The sequence below is a fragment of the Phalangium opilio genome, unplaced genomic scaffold (assembly GCF_054372755.1).
Source record: "Phalangium opilio isolate 3A_F unplaced genomic scaffold, DU_Popi_V2 ptg000329l_1, whole genome shotgun sequence".
Classification (NCBI taxonomy): domain Eukaryota; kingdom Metazoa; phylum Arthropoda; class Arachnida; order Opiliones; family Phalangiidae; genus Phalangium; species Phalangium opilio.
The window spans coordinates 2,339,449-2,356,536 of NW_028324226.1; the positions used below are offsets into that span (position 1 = coordinate 2,339,449).

Sequence of the window (17,088 nt, forward strand, 5' to 3'; positions counted from 1 at the left end):
CTAGCGTTGCCTCACGGCATAAGGGAAATACCCTAAGATGGCGGCCACGTCCCTGTGCGTTTCTTTCTCTACAAATAATTAACCGAATGGTCTAAATAAACTAAAATATCGATAAAACACACCTGAGATTGCCATTGCAAAAAAAAGAACCTATCTTGAACTTTCACAATTTACACTTTTGGAATAATACTTTGGTATCCTGATGAACTTGTGTAGATAACCCTAACTCGCGAAACTGAAAGCTGACGCAAAGTTCAAAGTAGATAACCGTATAACTCCCGAAACTGAAAGTTTACACTGTTCGAAAAACGTATAACCGTAACTCGCGAAACGTAAGTTCACACCAAGTTCGTATAGTAGATAACATAACTGCAACTCGCGTTAAGTTCGAAGTAGATAATCCCTCGGTGATAGCCAAATGTGGGCCTTCGAAGATCAAGTGACCTCCAGATTGCAGATTAGGGTAAGGGACTATAGGACGCAGCGCTACGCAGACCTGAAACTTTGTTAATGCGCACCTCAAGATTCGCAGACTATAAGGTAAGGGTCTAAGGGACGCAGCGCTCTGACTTGTATGCTTGTTAATGCGCGCGCAATGCAGAGAGATTTGGTACTCACCCGTTTGTTGTGGTATCCCGATGCACTTGTAGATAACAGTTGATAACCATTAAACCGCATCACCAAATTGAAAGTTCACACAAAGTTCAAAATTTGTTCAAGTAACCCGATTTAAAAATATAGCGGGAAAACTACGCGTTCGGAAACCATCGTGACGTCATTGTAGTTGTCTAGAACGTGATTGGTGTCCGCAATCCTCCATGCAGGCGTGCACTGGACCGTCAAAATCTTGATCCCTCGTTGATGGCCAAACGTGGCCCTTCAAATAAATTAAAACCACTAACTAGTCCGTGACGTAATTGTAGTCGACCAGAACGTGATTGGTTTTCGCGATCCTCCGTGCAGGCTTGCACTGGACCGTCAAAATCTTGATGCCTCGCTGATGGCCAAACGTGGTCCTTCGAAGAAAATAAAACCACTAACTAGTTCGTGAAGTCATCGAAGTCGGCCAGACTGTGACTGGTTTCTGCGATCCTCGGTGCAACGGAATGGCAAAACCTTGATCCCTCGCTGATGGCCAAACGTGGCCCTTCAAATAAATTTAAACCACGAGTCTGTGGCGTCAATCGGTCAAATAACGGCCTAAAATTAAAATAAATTCCATGACTTCAGATAATAAATATGCAAATTTAACGATTACACAACAATATTCCTCTAAAAACTCCAGAATAAGACAACAAATGGTATAGGTTTGAAATTTAACATGAAGTCTACTGATCCTAATGGTTAAAGCACAGCATAAAACTCCTAGTAAAACCTATACCCATTTCACAAACAGAAAACATGCCAATAAATCCGTCTTCATCATCGCGCAATAATTAATTTTGCGCAGAAATAATAACTGAATTATTGTACGGCTATCACGAATTTTAGTATTTAATAATTATTTTAACTTCAAAGCCATTACCGTTTTAAAAACGTTAAGCCTTTCCACATGTGGCTTTGACGTAAGATGGGCGAATAAATTCTTAACCAGCTACGTTTAACCAACGGGTTCCAACATGTACGTTTCCTCCCCCCCTCCCTCGACCAATATACGTACACTTCCCCCAGCGTATAATTCTCCACGTTGTACGTAAAATAATCCAATACATTCTAATAATTAAGAATATAATGAACTTTCTTACCAAATAAAAAGTCACTTTCTTCATTAAATAAATGATCACGTGTAAATTACTTTAAAATAACGTTAAACGAATTAATAAAGAATAAGACATTACACATTAAACCGGGCTTCTTCTACAAGTCACAAAGGCATGCCAAAATTTAGCAGCTCACGTTGCACTTCAGTCACGTTGCGCTTGCCTGCAACGCACGTGACTATGCTAGTTTGCACATGACTAATTTGCAAAATGGACGCAATAAAGCTAATTTACACCATGAGCAAAATTTTAAGATAGCACTAATTTACAACATTAACGCAATTTTTAATCCCTATAAGATAGAGCCAATTTTCAAAATGAACTTAAGTGGCGAATTAAAAGAATCGGTTGTACTAAAATTTATTGTATTCAATTCGTAATTATCTCCAACACAATGATTTCTAGCGAAATTCTCGGTAAGCAGATAAATTGATCATGTGATTAAACAGGGCTTTTAAGTGGCATTTGGCTTCCGAAACAAAAATAATTACGCAATTCAAGCCAGAAACCTATATTAGGCTTACGAATTTTGTATATTATCAAATTTTAATCGAAATAAAATGGGCAAACTTAGTCAAAATTAACGAAAATGTAATGTTAAAACCAAGGCTTAAAGACGTATGTCCATTTCACTTACTTCTTTCTTTGCAACAAGAACGACTAGAGCTTGTTTTCCGTATTAATTGTATTCAATCATATTCTAGAACTTATTTAAATGCGAAATTATTTTAAAATAATGTTAATACGCACGTTATTAACTCGCGAAACAACAATTCGCAACCACTCCTACCTGAGAAACGCGGGAAAAATAGGCGCCTACCGAAGTTTCAATGTTCCCAAAGCTTATAGCGCCATCTCGTGATCTCAAAATACATTCATCTCAATGGCAATGTTCTCTGAAAACGAATCTACTCTTGATCCGTCTCAATATAAATGTTCTCTGAAAGCGAACCTACTCTTGATCCGTCTCAATACTAATGTTCTCTGAAAGCGAACCTACTCTTGATCCGTCTCAATATTAATGTTCTCTGAAGGCGAACCTACTCTTGATCCGTCTCAATATTAATGTTCTCTGAAAGCGAACCTACTCTTGATCCGTCTCAATATTAATGTTCTCTGAAAGCGAACCTACTCTTGATCCGTCTCAATACTAATGTTCTCTGAAACCGAACCTACTCTTGATCCGTCTCAATACTAATGTTCTCTGAAATCAAATCTACACTAATTTAATTACGACACTAAAATATAGGCTTTTAATTTGAAATAAAACTGCAAATCATTTTTTAATACGACAATTTTATTTTTTGCTTCGATAAAATATACTTTTCTTACTACCCTTCACTTTTTCAGGTGGTAATGTATTGAAAACTTCATCTGTGGGGTCTAATTTGTACGACACCTTAGGTTTACGAACCTCAGCTGACTTCTGTTGATCAATTTTATTTTGATAGCGTTTAGAAGTGGTCGCTTTTAATTGTCGACGATGCTACGAAGAATAAAATTAATAAAATCATAACAAAATTAAGAATGTTATCGAAGCTTACAATATTTGGTGAAACGTAATGAGGATTACTAAATAACACCTTTCCACCGAAACTTCCTTCAAATATTCTGATTGGATTCAAGACAAATCGGGGACCTAAAAATAGAGTTCATTATAGTTTAATTTATGCTTCGTATTTTAATCAAATCTCTTTACCAATTTCTACTAACGAGCCATCTTCTTCGAGAATCTGATAATTTCTAAACCAAACACGATTGTCCAAAATGGTGAATGTGTAAACATGGTCAATAAAGGGTTGGCTTTTAGGGTGGTGATTGGGTGTTCCAAAAACCTGTTTAAATTTATATTTATTGTTGTTTTTTGTGCTAATTTAACTTTTGCTAATTAAAAATTACCTGGGTAAAAACTTCCCTGAGGAGAGACCAGTGTGGTTTACTTTCAAAACTCTGATGTAAAAGAAGTTATTTTAAATTTTAGAGGTTGAAATGAAACTTGAACGGTTTGGAAACTTTGGAGAATGTATCTATCTACTTACGGGGTCAAATGATAAGAGAGGTCTCGATCCCTTTAAACAATTTCCCGTCATTTTTAACTCTTCCATTGTATGAACTAAGATAAAATAGATATTAGATATTCTTAATCAGGGTTCATACAACTTTTGGGAAAACAAATTTCCCTGAGATTTATGGGAGGTTTTTCCCATATACTTCCCTTAATTTTCCAGGTTTTTCCCGTATATGGAGTATCATATGGAGCAAATGTTAACGAAGGAGGGGGGGGGGGGCAAATAGGACTATAATATACTCAAAGGACATCCCCGTATCTCTAATATAACCAGAGTTATGAGCCTCCAAAGTGTAGTGTAATGTTAATCTTATAGAGGGGATGTTTACGAACATTTTGCCTAATTATTCGGCCCCTGTTTGACGCAAATTTCCCTGATTTCCCTGAATTTTACTAAAAATTCGAAATTTCCCTGATTTCCCTGAATTTTATAAAAAATTCTAAATTTCCCTAATTTCCCTGAATTTTATAAAAAATTCTAAATTTCCCTAATTTCCCTGAATTTTATTAAAAATTCTAAATTTCCCTAATTTCCCTGAATTTTATTAAAAATTCTAAATTTCCCTAATTTCCCTGAATTTTATTAAAAATTCTAAATTTCCCTAATTTCCCTGAATTTTATTAAAAATTCTAAATTTCCCTGATTTCCCTGAATTTTATTAAAAATTCTAAATTTCCCTGATTTCCCTGAATTTTATTAAAAATTCTAAATTTCCCTGATTTCCCTGAATTTTATTAAAAATTCTAAATTTCCCTGATTTCCCTGAATTTTATTAAAAATTCTAAATTTCCCTGATTTCCCTGAATTTTATTAAAAATTCTAAATTTCCCTGATTTCCCTGAATTTTATTAAAAATTCTAAATTTCCCTGATTTCCCTGAATTTTATTAAAAATTCTAAATTTCCCTGATTTCCCTGAATTTTATTAAAAATTCTAAATTTCCCTGATTTCCCTGAATTTTATTAAAAATTCTAAATTTCCCTGAGGGTTTTGTCAACTATTTATTTCCCTGATTTTTCCAGGTTTTCCCGGTTTTCTAGGTTTGTATGAACCCTGGTAAATATTTGGAAATTAAATAATAATATGGATAATTATACCATTTTCAACTAGAAATTTGATAGATGGACCATGAGGTACACCAGATATCCACATATAAAGATCCTGTTGTTTGCGATTTTCAAAATAAATACATTTGTTGCAATTTTTCATTTCACATATTTCATTAATAACAAATAAAGAGTCTTTCTTTTCCATTTTGGACTCTAAATTAAGCATAAATTTTAATTTTAATTAGAACAAGAGCAACAGCTTAACGTAAATTAGGTAAAGGCCAATCAATATACCAGTCTTTGAATGTGGCAAAAGAGTTCTTAGATTTTGCATTAAGTGTCTGTCTCGGAAGGTTATGCCACGAGATGCGAATATCATAACCCTTTGTTTGTTGATCCATTTTCTCTAATATAATCAATTTAAATAATTCGTAAGTTTCATCGTAAAAAACCAAAAAATACAGATTTCTCAATTTTTTTTAAATTTCCCGCTTTTCACAACATTGACCAAACAAAGGCTTAGGGTGGATAAGAAAAGTAATCCTACCTTTTTCGTAGGAGGTTCATCCGATTTTCTTACAACGGGAATGAGTTTTCTGGCTTCTTCATCTTCATCGACAAGAACATTACTGTTTTGTTCTGCTTTTCTCTTAATTTTTCTCATAATTTTGATTAACAAATAACAGACAAGGCTAAACGACAAACACGTGTTTCAGAAATTCAAGGATTAGCAAAGATCTGCAAGACGGCTAGCAGCTCCAGGCAGTGTTGCCAAATTATGTAATCGAAAAGCTGCAAAGTTTAAAAATAAATGCTTAACTTCAGATTATCACTTATGTATATTTTCAATACATCAAAAAAATCAAACTATATATCTTTTACGAAGTTTCTCACGTACAAATTATGAATCAGAATTTCCAATGAGCGGAGAGATACAAAAAATGGCAGCGGAGCAGAACTGGCAGGCTCAGAGCGCGCCTGCATCTGCACTAAAATGACGTCAACGACCAGAATTAGGCTTACCACAGTTACACCACGACTCCACGAGTAATAATGGCGTTCGTGTGCTAATAACGGCGGATCAATTAGCTTTTCGTTGTCATGGAGAATAATTATAGTACCGGATCGTCGAAATCAAGGGGTAGAGGAGCACCAGTACAGAACCAGGATTTGAATTCCGAGTTACGGCGACCCCACATTATTTCTCAGCAGCCACCGGTGTCGGTTGACCCTCGGTCTGGTAGTAACATGGCCAACAGCTTGCCGAGTTACGCCGCGGCTGTGGCGGGCAGTGTAGCACCAGGGTCCACCGGGGACCAACGCCAACCAGAAGCCCCCGCAGCATTTAATTCTTTTAACGACCCCAGTTTAAGTCAGAAGAATCTCAAAGGCAGTAATTCATCAATCGACGCGCCAGTTTCATCTTGCCCCAACATGCTTAGAAACAAGGAATCAGTACCCGGTTTGCCAGAGCAACGCACCAACAATCCTGTAATATCCTATGAAATAACACCCACTGGTTTGTTCTTTAATCTTTTAATTAATTTAATTAATAAATTATTAATAAATTTTAATACTAAGAATGCTTACAGCTGTTAATGTTACACCAGCTGTTTATTCTGCTAGTTCAAATTTTGAGAAACAACTTGAGAAACAAAAGCTTTCTCCATTTGCAAAAGAATTTGTTCCACGGGGTTTTACTCCCTTGGCAGTAAGCCTTGACTCTTAAAAACCTTTACCAGGGTTCATACAAACCTGGAAAACCGGGAAAACCTGGAAAAATCAGGGAAATAAATAGTTGACAAAAACCTCAGGGAAATTTGGAATTTTTAGTAAAATTCAGGGAAATCAGGGAAATTTGCGTCAAACAGGGGCCAAGTAATTAAGCAAAATGTTCGTGAACATTCCCTCCATAGGATTAACATTACACTAAACTTTGAAGGCTCATAACTCTGGTTATATTAGAGATACGGGGATGTCCTTTGAGTATATTATAGTCCTATTTATCCCCCATCTAACCATACTAAAAACTTAGGGCTACGACAAACAGGGGCCGAGTAATTAAGCAAAATGTTCATAAACATCCCCTCCATAGGATTAACATTACACTATACTTTGAAGGCTCATAACTCTGGTTATATTAGAGATACGGGGATGTCCTTTGAGTATATTATAGTCCTATTTATCCCCTATCTAACCATACTAAAAACGTACGGCTACGACAAAAAGGGGCCGAGTAATTAAGCAAAATGTTCATAAACATTCCCTCCATAGGATTAACATTACACTATACTTTGAAGGCTCATAACTCTGGTTATATTAGAGATACGGGGATGTCCTTTGATTATGTAATAGTCATATTTGCCCCCCCCCCTCCCCTTCCTTCGTTAACATTTGCTCCATAGCATACTCCATATACGGGAAAAAGCTGGAAAATTAAGGGAAGTATATGGGGAAAAACCTCCCATAAATCTCAGGGAAATTAGTTTTTCCAAAAGTTGTATGAACCCTGTAATATAAACTATAAGTAATGAAAACTCCGCTTTCCAGGAGGAAGTCATCCCAGATTATAACGTTATTAGCACCCTAAATAATTTTATCACAGAGGTAACTTGTAACCCTGGAAAATATGATAATTTCGTCAAAGGAATATGTAACTTCCTAAAGTCAAACGTTAAAACCAATTCCACGTTAAACTCCGTAGTGGATACTATATTTTCCCAGGTATTCATCCGTCCCTCTTATCGTACATAGTTCCTTTCATTCTTACAATAATCTTTTGTTTCCCAGGCCATTTTAGAGGCAAACTTTAGATATAACGCGGCTCGGCTTTGTAACCAATTAACCACAAACTGTAATTTTGAGGGTACTACCACTAGCTTCAATGACGCTATCATACAGAGATCACTTAGTGATTTTGAAAACAGAGACGTGTATTTAAATTCAGACCCGGCCACGTTGCGAGGTTTTACCTTTTTTCTGGGAGAATTATATTCCCAAATTGAGGTATACTCGGCTCTTTGTTCCTTCTAGGTCTTTCCAAACCAAAAACTAAAGAGTTTTATTTACCCACAAAACAGATTAATAATGAAAGGATATCCATCCTTGCCGAGTGCATCCCAAAATTATTAGAAACCCTCTTAAATGCTCCTCCGTCTGCTGATAACTTTAAATGCGTTTGTCAGGTCTTTAAAGTGAGTAAATGAGGGTGTTTGCTTAGACTAAAGGCTCGTTTTCATAGAAGCTAGAAAATTCGAAAACGCTCACGCTTCACGAGCTTGAATACGCGCGGTAATGTATTTTTTTCAAACGTTTCCGCTTTCGCTCGAAATTTTCACGCAACTCGCGCCTATGAAAACGAGCCCTAAGAGGAGCTTGAGAGGAGAAGATTGCTGAATTATTGCATTTTAGTTTACCGGTGCCAATTTGGAAGATGACGAGAAAAGAAAAAACGCAGGCACTACTCCTTTAATGAGCAAAGTCATAAAACAGTTAGAAGACAGTATTGAGAATGCTCCTAGAGAAGTACAAAATATGATGAAATCGGTTGTGGAATTGCAATCTAAAAATTGGGGACGGCGGGCATCACCTTCTCCACCCATAGTCAACAACTACGCCGCTGCCTTACCTCCAGATCCATACGTAAAATTATTTTTTTTTATTCACTCCCTTCGAAGTGGTATGATACTAGAAGTATTGAGCTAACCAAATTCTTCACTCGGCATTAGTGAATATTCTTGATAACACAGGAACGGTTGGCCCTCTGGTGGCGGTTTCTGAATTTCCCCTCCAAAACGTGAGACGCTCGCGGTGGTAGACGGCCGAACTAGATTCAAGCACAAGCGTCCGTGTTCGGCGGCTTTAGGTTGAGGGGAAGGGGGTAGGAAATGTTTTTGGAACTCGACCAATTTTTTTCTCTCTAGTGTAGGCGCGATGGAAGCGGTGGCGTAAAATCCTCAAATTTGTTCACTAATTCCAGGATCTACTATCAATGCTAGACTGGCCCTTCACTTCTAGTCTCTCATACCACTTCTGTTATTATTAAACACACTTTCTTGCAGATGGTCTGTTACGGACCAGATGGTCAACCGTTAACAGAGGAAGAGCAGCTCTTTCTTGAAAGCAATCAGCCAGATTCGGAGTAAATAAAATTAATAATTAATCCATCCTTAGAAAGAAAAAAGAAAAGGAACAAATATTAATTAATTAATTTTAAACTAATTTTCTTTTTTTAACAACAGCGGTGACGATGATGACGATTCCAGTGATGGTATGGGTGAAGAGATTAGAGCGGCATTTGAAGACTTTTTGTTGACAACGGGTCAGGATCACTGAAACATTTTTAAAGTAAAGAAAGAAAGAAAAAAAAGGAGAGGAGGAATTTTTAACTGAAATACTCCCCATTGTACTTGAAGCGTTTAAACAAAAAAAAAGGCAAAATTGTTTTTCTTTTGTAATATGGTAGAAAGAACCATTTTTTTCCGCGCAATTTGTTTTTTTCTCTCGCATCGCATTGCATTGCATTTGTTGGATAAGGAATTCTTCTGTTTTCATTATATAAATCAATCATTTCTTTAAGTTGATTAATTAATTTTCGTTCGTCGTCATATTATTTTGCTCCACAATATTATTAATTATTTTTCTTTCATTTAATTTTAATTGCGATCTCGGAAGATTAAAATCTCTTAAATTCGTTTTTTTCTTATGTTTGATGGAATTTTTGAGCTAGAAAGAAAAATATTTAATATACATTTCATTCGCCCCCCCCCCCATAAGTTACGACTGATTTAGATTATAATTTAACTTGTTTAACCATTCGAGTTATTAGTAATTAAAAACTTGAAAAAAAAAAAAACAAACTACGGAGAAAACAATTGTAAAAAAAAAAATAAAATTATTAGATAATTGCTTGGTTTAACTTTTAAGTTAAGACGATGAGGTATTAATTGATTATAATAATAAGGTTAATTAATTGTACGGCGGTATCATTGGTTCATTTTACCAATCCCACCCACTTTTTTTTGGTTACGAATACGATCATTGTGTTTAATTTTATTTTATATACAATACAACCTAAATTTTTTGGTAGGTTTTTTTTTGCCGTTCTCTTGCCCCTCCCCCTTTATCATGAAATTAAATTACCCGATTAATTTTCCTCCTCTTGTTTAAGAATCACGTACACGAGATGATGAAGTTATTCTAGTTATGCAAACAAAAAAAAATTGAAATTGTACTAATTATTACTATTCATATAAAACAAACAAAAATTGTGTATTTTTTCCTTTCGTGGGTTTTTTTTTTTTTTTGAGTACTTTAAGTTCGAAGCCAAGTGAAATAAATTTCATATTTTAGAGGAATTTCTCTTCATTTCATATTATAAAGATATTCTCTACACAAACACAATTTCATAGAGAAACTATATTCTTTGATGCTGAAAAATCAATGTTTTAATTTTTTTTCTTATTAGGTAAATCATAAGTTTATATCAAAAACGGATTTATTTATTTATTTATTCCATAAATCCGTTTTTGTTTATATCACTGAGCTGTATTGTAGAAGGAGTAGAGACTCTACTAAAAAAAGCTAGACCTTATTTGTCCATAAAAAGGGGATACGAATTTTGACCCTCCCTCCAAACCTAGGCGAGCCAATGTAAACAATAAAGATGGCCGCGAGCTACTTACGTTCCGGAGGGTTAAGCCTCGGTCTTTTGTGTATCGACTGGAGTCCGGGCGACGGGAGTTTTTCAAGCGTTTGCAAATCTTATTTAAATTTTTATTTTTACTATTATTTCTATTTATATTAACTATAATATGGAAAATATTCAAAGAATTAAGCCGGGCAAGAAGAAAACGACGCCTTCTTTAAAACACGTGACGTCAGAGATTGTTTACATAGGCTCGGTATGCGCGAAAATTGTGCGCGGTGCACTAGTACGCTTATGTCTAGGCCCTAGAGGCCTAGTCTCTACTCCTTCTACAATAGAGTGCTGTCAGTTGTGACGTCAGATCCAAGGTTAAACGTCACGAGTCTGCCTTTAGCAATGGGCGGCCATGACGGTTACCGTTTTTTCTTTATGGGGAAAACAGCATGGGTGACGTCACACCGGCGCTTCTGACAGCACTCTATACAGCTCCGTGTTTATATGTTCCATAAGTTTGTCACTGGTTAATGAGAGATGAGAGCTTGTCATGAAGTAAGGTACGTGAGACGTCATCGATTCTTGTAAAGCGACACCTGGTGAGGCGCTGTCAAAGGCTTAGTACAGACTAAATAGATGGACTGCAAGACTAACCGTGTGTAATCAATTCTCACTTTTCCCGTTCTCGAACTAGCTCGAGCTGTAAGTCTCTGGCATTACGAAGTGTCATACTTATGGAACATATCTTATGGCAAATGCGATCATGGAGAAAGGGGGGAGGAGTCGAATTGAGTAGCGTTTGTCGGTCACTATGCGTAGTAAGTTTCACCCCCAAGTGGGAGAAAACTGTGGGGGATGGAATGGGGAAAGATTCTTGCACACTGTGGTAAAACCACCATGCTTCTTTGGCTACATTTATCACGCCCTCTCTCGACTATATCTCGACTTAGCAAATTCAAAATTTAGTGGCAGCATGGTTCCAGGCTTCCATCGTTTTAGATAATAACTTTGGCTTTTATACACGCAGTATATGCCCATATTCAAATAATTAATACGTGAAATATTATTTAATTCACAAAAAGCTTGCCTCCGTTCCTCCGTTGAAATCTACGCGCCACGGAGTAGTAGAAGGCAATTAAATTAAACTCGCCACCATGGTGGTACAGACGGCGCCAGCTAACTAGGTCCACGTGTGTTTACCACGATGTGGATGATGCGTCCCCCACTATTTCAACCCACCCCGTCCTCCCGTTTTTGTGGGAAATTATATCGCGGGTCGGGGCAGAGTTCGGCTCAAGATTTCGACTCCTCCCCCCTTTCTCCATGATGCGATAAAGAACGAGAATATTCAAGTTTTACAACCTGAAATCCAGTTTGCTTATCTATATAGTGATTAGTGACATTCAAATTACCACTTCAACCACAAAGATTAATTTAAAACCAACTTTTTTTTTTGGTAGAAAAAGATATCTATATATTTATTGATAAATAAAAATTTATCTACCTAATATTACTATAACAATTTTAGTTGATAAATGTTCTTAAAAACATCGGGTGACTTGCGCGCGCATATCGCATTGTAATAATTCCTCCCTATAAAACTCAATACTTCACTTCAACCTGTTGCATCGGTTGTAAATCATCCGATATCTGAATTCCATCAAAAGGGAAATCAAATCATCTCTCAAATTTGACGATATTTCCCAAAGACTAAAGTAATTAGCTATACCAAATGTGGATGAGAGCGAAAGTATGACAATGGCCATAGAGCCTGTGTTAAAAAACGCGGACATCAAACTTTCACAAATGACTATTTAGTCTAGTAGTGACTGATGGACTTGCAAACTCGCGACTGAAAGTAGTTCAGTCATTTATGCTCCTTGGTTTAACCATAGCCCACTCGATCACGCGCATCACGACGCAAGCTGCTCGCACTATAGCTAAATTACCGAGATTTGTTTTAAACGTATCTAGTTTTATGTGCTCTTCTATTGCTTCGATAACCTTAAATCCATATTATACCTTCAAATACCTTTTAAAACAATACCAGCTACTCTGTCCTGACTACAAACACAAATCGAGGAAGTTCTAGCATACAAAATAGCAGACGACGGTAACCGCGTAACCGCGAATTAACACAAGACCTATTTTAAGGGAGTGAACAGGCCCAGTATAGCTACGCCAATAAAACGGTCAACTACGGCGAAACTCTGATGACTGGCCACTTTTGGCCATTTTCATACTTTTCCTCTCATCCACTTTTGCTATACCAAATGTGGATGAGATCCACTTTTGACTATACTTACCCGAAATTGACATTCTGTTGATTCAACAATTTCTTCCACTGTTGAACCATCAGCCAATTCAATAAGAGTTAAACCATTTTCTTTATCGACGTCGAAAACGCACTGCAATTAAATGACGGCGGTTATCAAGCTCGCATGACGTCGTTCGCGTTCGCGTAAATATTTAGAAATTACTTTTTCAGTTATTATTCTGTCAACGCAGTTTCTACCAGTAATGGGGAGTAAACATTCTGATAGTATTTTGGGTTTGCCACTTTTGGCGACGTGTTCAGTAACAACCACAACTTTTGTGCCCGCTTGGGCGGATGAAACCAAATCCATCGCACCACCCATTCCTTTAACTAGTACGCCCTAAGAAATGTAAAACATTTTATAAAATGTTTTGACAAATCATCATGGAGACTAACTAAAGGTGGAACAAATAAAAGTCGGACGCAAAGCAATATAGTACAGGCGAAGGTATGGCGTCGTGCGCAAACGTCTGCTTTTTGCGCACGACGCCCTGCCTTCGCCTGTACTAAATTGCATTGCGCCCGACGTTTATGTGTTCCACCTTTGCCCTGCCTTCGCCTGTACTAAATTGCATTGCGTCCGACGTTTATGTATTCCACCTTAAAGGTGGGACAAATAAAAGTCGGACGCAAAGCAATATAGTACAGGCAAAGGCAACACGTTTGCGCACGACGCCCTGCCTTCGCCTTCCTGTACTAAATTGCGTTGCGACTGACGTTTATGAATTATACTAAAAACATTCATAAACTTTCTAGGCGTCGTTTCTCGCCCCCGCCCTTGGCAAGGGTTAAGCCAAGCCTTGGCTTTCATATTTCAAGGATTCCTTTTAGTCCCAAGAAGACTACCAACTGCCTTGGCTTTCATATTCGTGGTAGGCGTTCTTTCTCGCTCCGTGGGGCCGTGACCCGTTGCCATAAACATTTAGTCGGCCTGGGCAAGGCTTAAGTCAAGCCTTGGCTTTCATATTTCAAGGATTCCTTTTAGTCCCAAGAAGACTACTAACTGCCTTGGCGTTAATATTCGCGGTAGGCGTTCTTTCTCGCCCAGTGGGGCCGTGACCCCGTTGCCATAAACATTTAGTCGGCCTGGGCAAGGCTTAAGCCAAGCCTTGGCTTTCATATTCGCGGAATCGTAGCGAATCTTCCTCGCCCCAGTCACCCTTGCCAATTATTTTCTATTTATTCCCGCCTTTGCGAAGTTAGCAGCGAATATGCCCATTTCTGATTGATTGCCAAGACTATGCTTTCATAAATTAACACTTCCCGACTCCACCACTAACACTCGCAACAAATTTAGAACATGTTTCTTGAATTCTAATCCTTTTTAGACATAGGGTCTCTTAAATTATTATCGATCAACCTACAGGTATCATCCAATTTGCGAGATCTCCATATTGAGAAACTTCCATGGCACCCAAGAATGTCATATTGATATGTCCTCTAAGAAAGATTGCGTTATTCTTAATGTACAGAGTACAGACTTAAGAAAATACCCTCTAATCATGGCAAATGACTCTTCACTGGGGAAAATAGAGGCTCCGGGCAAAAGTGTGACGCATTCTTTACCCGCATTAATAAGATCAGCGTCTTCCTCACCTTCAAGAGGGTAAGGGCCCTATACTAACACCCCAAATTATTATTAATACCATGTTGGACTTCACCTTATTTGACCAAAAGGGGTTACTTACGAGTCCTAAAATTCCATTTTCACTTTGCAAATGAACGGTGACACCTTGAGGAATATAATTTGAAATAGAGTTTGGTAAACCAATACCCAAATTAACTGCGCAATGTTTCGTTACGGGAAATAACAAAGTAGCGATCGAACAACAACAAGATGCTCAGTGATTTCTGAAATAAATTCTAACTTATTATTATAAAAGGATACTGTACATTCCGTCTTTTAGTTCCATAGCAGCTCTTCTAACAATTCGTTCCCTTATAACTTGCGCCGGAGTTTTTGGCTTGGGTACAGTCTCACCTGGCTTTCTAACAACTCTTTTCTACGTTTATACGCATCGTTAATATAAAATACAAAACACTCAAATGGATTGTATAAAAAACTACACCTCTATCATCTTTTCATATTTTTCCCCTTTGACAACACGATCAACGTAAATTCCAGGAACATGGACATCTTCTGGCCTAATATCTCCACTTTCAACTATTTCTTCGACCTTGAAATACAATCAATGTCATTTAACATACTGTAATCTGATAGGGATCAACACCCTCAAGTTTTTAACGTCTTATCAAAGAGGCTCCTCTGTTTACGCGTCATTCATAAGATAAAGCGTCAAGCGTCGGGATTAAAGATAGTGTTACCTCAACGATTGAAACTTTGGACGCTTTGCACATGGCTGGGTTGAAATTTGAACCTGATTTTCTAAAAATCAAATTTCCAGATTTGTCACATTTCCAGGCTTTTATTAATGAAAAATCGCCTTTCAACCAGCGTTCTAAGATGTAACGTTGACCCTCAAACTCGTAATCCTATTAAAAAAATGACGATCACACCCAATCTAATTCAAGAAGGTTATCGATAACACTGATTATATATTTACCTCTTTCGGTGGGCTGACCATTGTTAGATTGCCCTTTTCATCGTGTTTTACAGGAGCACCACCTTGATGCAATAAGGTGTGAAGTCCAGTTGGGGTATAAAATGCGGGGATTCCAGCGCCCGCCGCTCTTATTCTCTCCGCTAATGTACCCTTGACAATGTCGTAAACATTTTAAATCCGCTTATAAGTGGATGGAATTTCAGTATTTTAGTTAGTTACTTGGGGCACAAATTCCAATTCCAACTCTCCCGTTAAAAATTGCCGCTCAAACTCGTGATTTTCACCAACGTATGATGATATCATGCGTTTTATCTTACAGGGAGTGATTCAAATACGATTAACTATAGCTCAAAATTAATTAATCTCAATCTTGTGTCTAACCTGTCTATTTTTGATTAACATTCCCAAGCCATAGTCACCCGTCCCTGCGTTGTTGCTCGCACACGTCAAGTTCTTTACATTTTTCACTTTTAAAGCCCTAATTAAATTTTCGGGTATTCCACAAAGTCCAAATCCTTCAAGGATAAAATAAAGAATATCAGTGCAATTTTTAATAATAATAAAAATAAAGCTTATTCTCACCTCCAACGAGAAGAGTAGCACCATCGGTTACATCGTGCACCGCTTCTTCGGAACTATTATAAAACTTGACACGGTTTCCTCCTGTTGAACTAAAGTTGGCGTAAAGCACCTGACGCTGATTTATAATTAAAATTTTGTAATTTGTTTATATCTGTAACAGGGTTCGTACAAAATTTTTCGAATGAAATTCCCTGACTTTTCCAGGTTTTCCCTGATTAAATTCGACAAATTTCACTGACCATATGCAATAACGTACATAGCGAACATATATGAAAACAAATATAAATTCACTCGAATAATTTTTGCAGAAGTTATTGTTATAAAAATTAGCCAATTAATTCGTTTAAATTAAATTTAACTTTAATTAAATTATAAATAACCGGAGCGAGCTCCGCGATTTTGGGACTCTGTTCAAATCTCAGACAACACATTTTCTGGTCACCCTTATACTGTTATCGAGACTTAAATTTCCCTCCAATATATTTTTCCCTGACTTTTCAGGTTCATGTTAAATTTCCCTGACCTTTTAGGCCCATTTTCAATTTCCCTGACTTTTCCAGGTTTTCCAGGTCGTGTACGAACCCTGTGTAACATCTTTTATCGTTTTGCACTTACTATGGTAAAGCGATCGCTAAATCTTTTTAAACATTGCTTTAACAACAAAGTCTTAATAAGTGACATATTTCAAGGAAAGTTTCAAACTACTACTTCCGCCTTCCAATATAAATTTCATGCACCTGTTTAAGTTTAATTAAAACATATCAAACACGGTGGACTGGACAAAAATCGGAGCAGCACATTCCGCTTCTACCGCAATAGGATTATAGGAATAGGCCAGTTCAAGTTCACCTACTCGAATGGGCGGCGGCGGCGCTGCGACCTCAAAAGATTAAATTAATCAATTAAATCATTAATCTTATGCTGGTGTAATAGATATGCCTACAAGCAGCGCTGATTGGTTGAAATTAAAAAGAAAAGAAAATAATGGCGGGAAATTTTAAACTGGATCAAGCCACATGAGTCTGAACTCAGCTCCAAACGGAGCCTCCGCTTCAAACAACGTTGACAAATCATTGTGGAGTTTCTTCGGTGTTTTAAATCTAATT

General features: G+C 37.2%; 4 protein-coding genes across 8 annotated transcripts in view; 1 reads left to right on the forward strand and 3 right to left on the reverse strand.

Annotated features, from left to right (window-relative positions):
- Positions 1–2,547, reverse strand: part of LOC149610233 (uncharacterized) — a 366,116-nt gene extending 363,569 nt beyond the window's left edge. For 2 of the 5 annotated variants that reach the window (XR_016376641.1, XR_016376640.1), the window contains exons 1-2: positions 2,398–2,547; positions 191–1,200 (exon numbers count right to left, since the gene is read on the reverse strand). Coding sequence is in view for 1 of the 5 variants with exons in the window: in XM_089859160.1 (XP_089715286.1) it covers positions 619–668 (50 nt within the window). In the remaining 4 variants the exon portion in view is untranslated. The remainder of the gene's footprint in view (positions 1–190; positions 1,201–2,397) is intronic. The other 3 variants (XR_016376639.1, XR_016376638.1, XM_089859160.1) reach the window with 3 other exon arrangements.
- Positions 2,548–3,036: 489 nt separating this feature from the next.
- Positions 3,037–5,917, reverse strand: LOC149610242 (ribosome biogenesis protein BRX1 homolog). The gene is made up of 9 exons (XM_089859155.1): positions 5,777–5,917; positions 5,426–5,670; positions 5,173–5,284; positions 4,927–5,091; positions 3,800–3,873; positions 3,660–3,710; positions 3,460–3,595; positions 3,305–3,399; positions 3,037–3,246 (listed from the first exon to the last, which is right to left on the reverse strand). Exons 2-9 carry the CDS (start codon positions 5,540–5,542, stop codon positions 3,058–3,060), a joined length of 939 nt encoding a protein of 312 aa, XP_089715281.1. The 5' UTR covers positions 5,543–5,670; positions 5,777–5,917; the 3' UTR covers positions 3,037–3,057.
- Positions 5,918–5,979: 62 nt separating this feature from the next.
- Paip1 (Poly(A) binding protein interacting protein 1) lies at positions 5,980–10,235 on the forward strand. The gene is made up of 8 exons (XM_089859149.1): positions 5,980–6,397; positions 6,471–6,589; positions 7,429–7,602; positions 7,669–7,884; positions 7,959–8,072; positions 8,290–8,520; positions 8,940–9,019; positions 9,120–10,235. The coding sequence occupies exons 1-8, from the start codon at positions 5,980–5,982 to the stop codon at positions 9,211–9,213; spliced, it is 1,446 nt and encodes a 481-aa protein (XP_089715275.1). The 3' UTR covers positions 9,214–10,235.
- Positions 9,894–16,945, reverse strand: SCOT (Succinyl-CoA:3-ketoacid CoA transferase). The gene is made up of 14 exons (XM_089859147.1): positions 16,598–16,945; positions 15,983–16,097; positions 15,782–15,915; positions 15,620–15,712; positions 15,401–15,550; positions 15,162–15,329; positions 14,906–15,013; positions 14,725–14,839; positions 14,525–14,619; positions 14,330–14,451; positions 14,201–14,276; positions 13,000–13,176; positions 12,826–12,927; positions 9,894–12,169 (listed from the first exon to the last, which is right to left on the reverse strand). The coding sequence occupies exons 1-14, from the start codon at positions 16,661–16,663 to the stop codon at positions 12,122–12,124; spliced, it is 1,569 nt and encodes a 522-aa protein (XP_089715273.1). The 5' UTR covers positions 16,664–16,945; the 3' UTR covers positions 9,894–12,121.
- Positions 16,946–17,088: the final 143 nt, after the last annotated feature.